The sequence below is a fragment of the Bidens hawaiensis genome, unplaced genomic scaffold (genome assembly GCF_021521415.1).
Source record: "Bidens hawaiensis isolate Kalapana, Puna unplaced genomic scaffold, B.hawaiensis_p1.1 tig00055212_1, whole genome shotgun sequence".
NCBI classification, from domain to species: Eukaryota; Viridiplantae; Streptophyta; class Magnoliopsida; order Asterales; family Asteraceae; genus Bidens; species Bidens hawaiensis.
The window spans coordinates 49,926-56,890 of NW_027499979.1; the positions used below are offsets into that span (position 1 = coordinate 49,926).

The window sequence follows — 6,965 nt, forward strand, 5'->3', positions numbered from 1 at the left end:
AAATCATTACCGATGCCCTAAGTAAATATTAAATCTTAAATTGTTTCATTCATAAGGAAGATACCAAGATATTGAAAATGCTCAGTCCCAAATACCACCACAAGTTTTGTACACATTGGTTGTAAACAAGAGAAAAACTCCATAGTTGAGCATGCTTGGATGAGAGTAATCTTCAAATGAGTGACCTTTTGCTATGTCTTTACTTGGACAACCTAAAGTCTAGAGGCCTTTGTGGCAAAATAAACAATATTTAGAGATATGATGTTAAAACAAATGGTATCAAAACTACTTCTATTATGTTTACGATGGCGTGGCAAACAAATCTTATCGAGCATGATAAGTACCAAAGAGCAGCTTGCGATATCCTAGGCAAATATATCTCACCGTTTTGTCCATAGAAGAGATATTGTTACATGGTCAGCCCTTAGATGGAGGCTGGGTGGTCGACGACCCCCGGCCCGACACCCTGCTAGGAGCGACATTTTTTTAATAATAAAATTATATAATTTTTATGAAAAAATCAATATGTATATTTAATGTTTAAACTCAATTACATAATAACTATCTTAGTCTAGTGACAAAGAGTATGACTTCCAATTAAAAGGTTGTGGGTTTTAGTCTTATCTGATACATGTTTAAGCATGCTTTTATCTTTTATCCAAAAGTTTTTTGCACAACCTGAATCATAATCAAGTAAGCCCATTTAAAATTAAATTTGTTTAAACCCAAATATTTTTTCAATTCTCGGAGCCAACCCTGTATTGTGGCATGAATAAAATCTCCCTCAAATATCACAATATATTTTGGACGCATTGTTTGTGCATGAGAGAATAACTCTACACTTATATTTTGGACGCATTGTTGAATAACTCTACACTTAAACGTGTGTGAGCCTAAGCAATTCTAGGGTGAGTGTCTTTCTAAGAAGTGATCACTTGAGTTAGAAGAACAAAACCGTGAGATGCTTGCGAAAATTGTTGGATAAAATTCATATTTTCTTTTAACTAAATCCGTTTCGTTATTTAAATTTATGAGGATAACCGTCCGATCCGTTTAAATTATGAGGATAACCGTCCGTTATTTAATGTTTTCATATCATTATGAGACATCCAAAGAAGAGCTATTGCTAAAAAGCTTATCTAATCATTTAAAAAGTCAATAAATCCAGATCGGCTGGGATCTAGAGGGACTAAGGTGCTGTTTGTTTTTGCAGACATAAACTGTCTGCAAGCTGATTTCATCTGTTTTCATGTCTGCAACTGAAGATGTGGTCTGAAGATCTGCAAGCTGAAAATATAAGACTGTTTGTTTTTATAAGCTGATACTGTCTGCATAACTGTCAAACTTATCTCACAAGATAGAAGTCATTTATTCAAGTTACATCTAGTTTTTAGTCTTTGCTTTCCATGCCGATTTGGTTTTGGTGGGTGGTGGAAGGTGGTGGTGGTGGATGGTGGTAGTGGCGGCGGACGGTGGGTAGTGGCGGTGGATGGTGGTGGTGGACAATGGGTGGTGGTGATGGATGGTTTTGGTTGGTGGTGGACTGTGGTGGTGATGGATGGTGGTGGTGGTGGGTGATGGATGGTGGTGGTGGCGGTGATGGATGGTGGTGGTGGTGGCGGTGATGGATGGTGGTGGTGATGGATGGTGGGTGGTGGACGGTGGTGGTGATGGATGGTGGTGGTGGTGGCGGACGGTGGTGGTGATGGATGGTGGGTGGTGGACGGTGGTGGTGATGGATGGTGGGTGGTGGACGGTGGTGGTGGCGGTGATGGATGGTGGTGGTGGTGGCGGTGATGGATGGTGGTGGTGGTGGGTGATGGATGGTGGTGGTGGCGGTGATGGATGGTGGTGGTGGTGGCGGACGGTGGTGGTGATGGATGGTGGGTGGTGGACGGTGGTGGTGATGGATGGTGGGTGGTGGACGGTGGTGGTGGCGGTGGATGGTGGTGGACGGTGGCGGCGGGGTACGGGGGTGGTGGTGGCGGCGTACGGTGGGTGGTGGTGTTGGCGGACGGTGGTAGGAGCAGTGGATGAGAGGGTGGCTGCAAAGGGAGAAGAGTAGGGTTTTTTTGTGAAGATGTTTTAAGCAAGATTTCCTTGCTTTTCTTTTAAGATGAAAGAAGATAACTTCAGATCTGTTTTAAGAAAAAAAACAAACAGTCTTCAAGGGTAATGTCTGCGCGCCTGCAGACATTAGATGTTTGAAGAAAAAACAAACACCCCCTAAACCAAATCTTGGGCTTTATACCCCCATTTAAATAGGGCATTCAATTTAAACCAAAGTTAGACTAAAAAACCTACTAAATGATGAAAATAAAAATATTCTTGGTTAATTGTTTTGATTTATAACAATAAAATTTGAAAAAAAGCTCGAAATCTTGTTTGCTTTTAGAGACCTCTAAAAGGATTGAGACCGCGACCATGAATGAATTCTAATAACTACATTTAGAATTTGTTGCAAAACACGTGTGATATTTCTAGAACTGCCGCTGCCGTCAACGACACCGGATGAAGATTCGTACATGGAATCCTAGAGATCGATGTTCATTGACCCCCGTCGCCTTTACCATCAATGTTTCAAACCCGTTCGTGTGATCCACTGTGAATCGTTTGCAGTTGTTCGCTGTTCTTCTAGATGGCGGTGTTGCAATTTGCAACACTAATAAATCAATCGATTTGCCATCAATTTTAATTATACCACATTCAGTGGAAGATCTTTAAATCTAACGTTGGAGGCCAGACGAAGAAGGGAGTTGGATTTATGGTGACATAAACTTTCTTTCCTTATCCTTACCATAAGCATACCCCTTTGTCTTCTCAAGTTTGCGTCCTAGCATGCTACATTAAATTTCAATTCAAAGAACTTTAAATAACCATTACTATTATCAAACGTAAGATTTATTACAATGTTAGTCGTATTTTAATTCTATATATTTAAGGCTGTATCAAATGATGGTAGAAAGTAGGAAACATTGACTAAATTTCGGTTAGTATAAATTTTAAAGCACACCGTATCACGGTACAAATATATATAAAACAACAAAATTCATCATTATTTAATCTAATTATTAAGTTATTTCTATAACTAGTTTTAGTAAGTATTTTTCTCTTAAAATTTAAAAATTAAATTTTTTAGACATATATAGTTATGAATTTGCAATTGATCTCTGGTAAGGTTTATATCTTAGGGCGTTTAGTCGGTCCTTGCATACATCAGCGCCCAAAGAAAGTGTTATTGCAATCCGATACCCTTAACCTCTTAACGCAAATGACATCTTACACGTGATTTTGTCGTGTCCTTTGCCAGTGCCATTGGACGTTTGGTGCATGAGCCACTTGCCATTGTGGTGCATGCGCGTGGATGGAGGCCCTGGTTGAGTGGTGGCGGATCGTGCCCTTTGGGGTGTAAACTAGGCAACGCAGCAACATGCGTGCAAACTTGCTAGTTATATTGATTATTGAAGATGGATATATTCCACCATTGACATATAGGTTTTTGGATTCCATAAAAAGTATTTTATCTTTTGAATTTTATTAGCCTGCCATGCGGGATCAACTGGAACTAGCCAAACTATTCTTACATGCCGAGGTACATGTACATTTTGATAGATCTATACAATATATAGATATGCACGGTGACCCAGTTACACCTACGTTCGGTGTCATTTTATTCTACAATCTTTTTTACTACTTTCCGAAAATGACAAAAGAAATTAATAAAATATACTTTCTGAAAGATTTAATCAAGCGAAGGGAACATGGAAGATTCTCTCATGAGTTCTTCAAAGTCCCATTCTTCAACTTTAAGTTCCTCTCCTCCCTCCCAACAGTTTTCAAACCCTTCGGTCATCGTATGTACTTTGTGCTTGTTATTGTTGTAGCATTGGTTCATGATGATATCATCAAGATTTTCGATTTTTATATCTTGATTGTTATTAGTCAAGTTATCTAATGGTGGGATATTAAAAATCTCGTCTTCTAACCCTAAATTCCCGCCAAAGATCTCATAACATCCATGGTAACTAATCCCATTACCATCCATGCCAACCTGATTTGTACCATAGCATGATGCATGCAAGATGGACATGTTTGAGTCGTGATGATTGTTGGTTAGGGGTAATTGTTCTATCATTTGGTTTATGTTCAAGGCCTGCAAAGTTAACGATGACGATGATGAAGATCGTTGTGTTGCATCCATGTACATAGCCATGATGTTGCTAGAGTCGTGCATGGTCATCAATCCGCCCATGATATCCCTATGTTCGGAAGATGATGAATCATGACTTGTGTTAGGTGACGATGAGTTTGATTTAGACTTTTTTAATCTCTTTTTTTCGTTAGAGTTCCAAAAGTTCTTGATTTCATTATCTGTACGACCAGGCAATCTTGCTGCAATTTGGGACCATCTACAAGTTAAGGAAATAAAAACTCATGTTAATTAAATAAGTATATGTTAGTTAGATTACACGTAAATACTGTATGAATGCATGCATTGCATGGGAGTTGGCTTCATTTTAAAACAAACTACTGAAATAGACAGTGGAGTATCTTCAACTCAAAGGTTATATGTGGGCCACACCTTAACCTCTATTATCCCTTTCACATTGAGCTTTCTATGATTCTATCAACGCATTAAAACATTGTACCAATGCATTAAAACATTGTAAATTAAATCTCTACAAATCTTTCTAAGAGTTCGTTTCCTACCATAATATTTTGTGGGCCGTCTACCCAACACGTATGCTACGATTTAACTGTTTGCATCGTTTGGCAGAGTATTTGATGTAAAAGGTCTCCTGAATTTTCTAACAATGGTCTTAGAATTTGCAAACAATTATAGAACATATGATTAATTAACTTAGATTTTTTTTGAACAGCAATAAAATTGCGAAACAGTTTAATAAAAATAAATCTTTTTATAAACTCTTAATGTATTATTAAATGTGTATATATTTATTTTTCCCGATAACTAATCAAAAATAAAATGAAGGTTTTTAATTTGGTGTGGTGTTAAATTAAACAAGTGTACCATAAGATGCATGTTATATGCGATAATCATGTCAAGTTAATCTTTCTTCGGTCCAATTATGGAAGAGATAGAACTCTTATTATCTCTCATTCTCCGTTAATGATTTGTTATCCGGTTGAAGTCAAAAGCACAAAGATTAAATTTGTAAGTTGCACATATAATCATGCGACGACTCTGACATTTTACTTACTAGCTTATATGATTAATCATGGGTATGCTGTATGCACCTTGTGTATATATATAAAATGTTCTACATACATGATGTGTGTGTGTGAGACAAAGTTGTGTATCAAATTATATGTTTCCATACTATATATTGATCTAGGGTTTGAGAGAGATGTTTATTTCTTTTTTAATCATATATATAATAGCAAAATGAAGGTTAAAAACTTATAAGGACTAATGTCATCAAACGCTCAACTAGTTGTTGCTTTTAGTTGGGCTATTAGATTTTAATAATCCTAATTTTTGGAGGGAATAATTCCAACTTAGGAAATATTTATAGACAATCCCGACTTTGAATGTATTTTCCACCAACAATCTAATATATATTTTCCACGTCATCAAAAAGCCAATGGAGTTACTTTTCAGTTAGCCAGTGTGGGATTGCTAGAGGAAAATAAATCCAAAATTGAGACAAGTTTTTTGAGTTGGGAATAATTCCAGTCAATACATAAAAGTTGAGATTATTAAAATCCAATAACTCTGCCTGTTAACACAAAACGAGGGCATTTGCGGAATGATAATGATCATAGATTCATACCTGTTACCCAGAAGGGAATGAAGGTGAATGATTACTTCTTCTTCTTGATGAGAAAAAGCACCACGTTTAAGGTCAGGCCGCAAGTAATTGATCCACCGAAGCCGACAGCTTTTGCCGCATCTTTGCAAACCGGCATTACGGGCAATGTCACTCCAGCAGCCGTGGCCGTTGGCAATCATGTAGTTCATCAGCTTCTCGTCTTCTTCCGGTGACCACAGCCCCTTTCTCATCTTCATCGTCATTACCTTCGCACTCGCAATCAAATTATGCTGCTCATTGGCACCTCCTATTGGTTTCCTCATGTCCTTTATATGTATCTGTATACGCACGCACACAATGTGCGTAAAGTGTGTGAAAGAGAGATGTAAGAACTAGGGTTTGGTTTGATCTGATCGAATCTTATAACCTTCGAAAGTAGTTCTGATTTGGAGAAGTTTATTACTTTATAAATAGCCAGTTGTTCCTGTGTTTGTTTGTTTGTGAGAGAGATGTGGGTCGTTGAATGGGATTGGTGATGATTATAATGATGACGGAAACGGTGGTTGCTTAGAAATTGGGTCATGAAAAACAGAAGATATTGATTTATATAATATATATATATATATATATATATATATAGAGGGAGATGATCAAAAGAAAACTCATCTTTAATGAGAAAACTAAAAAATTTCTAAAGAATTATTCTTAATTAAAAATAAAAAATATTTTCAAAATTCTGTTTTAGCCATTATTCTTATATTTTCTTATATTTCACTCGAAAAAAATAAAAAAAAAACCGCTGTAATGCACATACGTATTACTGTGCGATACCATTGTATTACACATGTGTATTACTATGTATTTTTGAGTTTAATAGTATTTTATTGCATATATTCAATATTTGTGTATTGTATATGTGTAGTAGTGTTATATTATATGGAAAAAAAATAATAATAAAATAAAAGTCAATGTGGTGCACATGTGAGTTAATGTTGTATTACACATACGTACTAATGTATATTCAATGTGTGTATTAGTCTTATATTGCATATATACAACAGTGTGTATCAAATATGTGCAATAGTGTTGTATTCTATGCAATACAAACAATTTTTCATATATGCAATGCACACTATTACACATTCGCACTATACCGACAAGGTTTTTTTCTTTTTTTCTAACCAATAACAA

The 6,965-nt window shown here is 36.5% G+C and overlaps 1 protein-coding gene across 1 annotated transcript; it reads right to left on the reverse strand.

Annotated features, from left to right (window-relative positions):
- Positions 1–3,695: 3,695 nt before the first annotated feature.
- On the reverse strand, positions 3,696–6,153 carry LOC143601023 (transcription factor MYB83-like). The gene is made up of 2 exons (XM_077078539.1): positions 5,796–6,153; positions 3,696–4,409 (listed from the first exon to the last, which is right to left on the reverse strand). Exons 1-2 carry the CDS (start codon positions 6,095–6,097, stop codon positions 3,743–3,745), a joined length of 969 nt encoding a protein of 322 aa, XP_076934654.1. The 5' UTR covers positions 6,098–6,153; the 3' UTR covers positions 3,696–3,742.
- Between the last annotated feature and the right edge of the window lie 812 nt (positions 6,154–6,965).

Excerpts from the sequence above, each read along its gene's own strand:
- LOC143601023 (XM_077078539.1), bottom strand. The coding sequence starts at position 6,097 with ATGAGGAAACCAATAGGAGGTGCCAATGAGCAGCATAATTTGATTGCG. Across the intron at positions 4,410-5,795 it reads CATTCCCTTCTGGGTAACAG|ATGGTCCCAAATTGCAGCAA; the intron begins GTATGAATCTAT and ends CTTAACTTGTAG.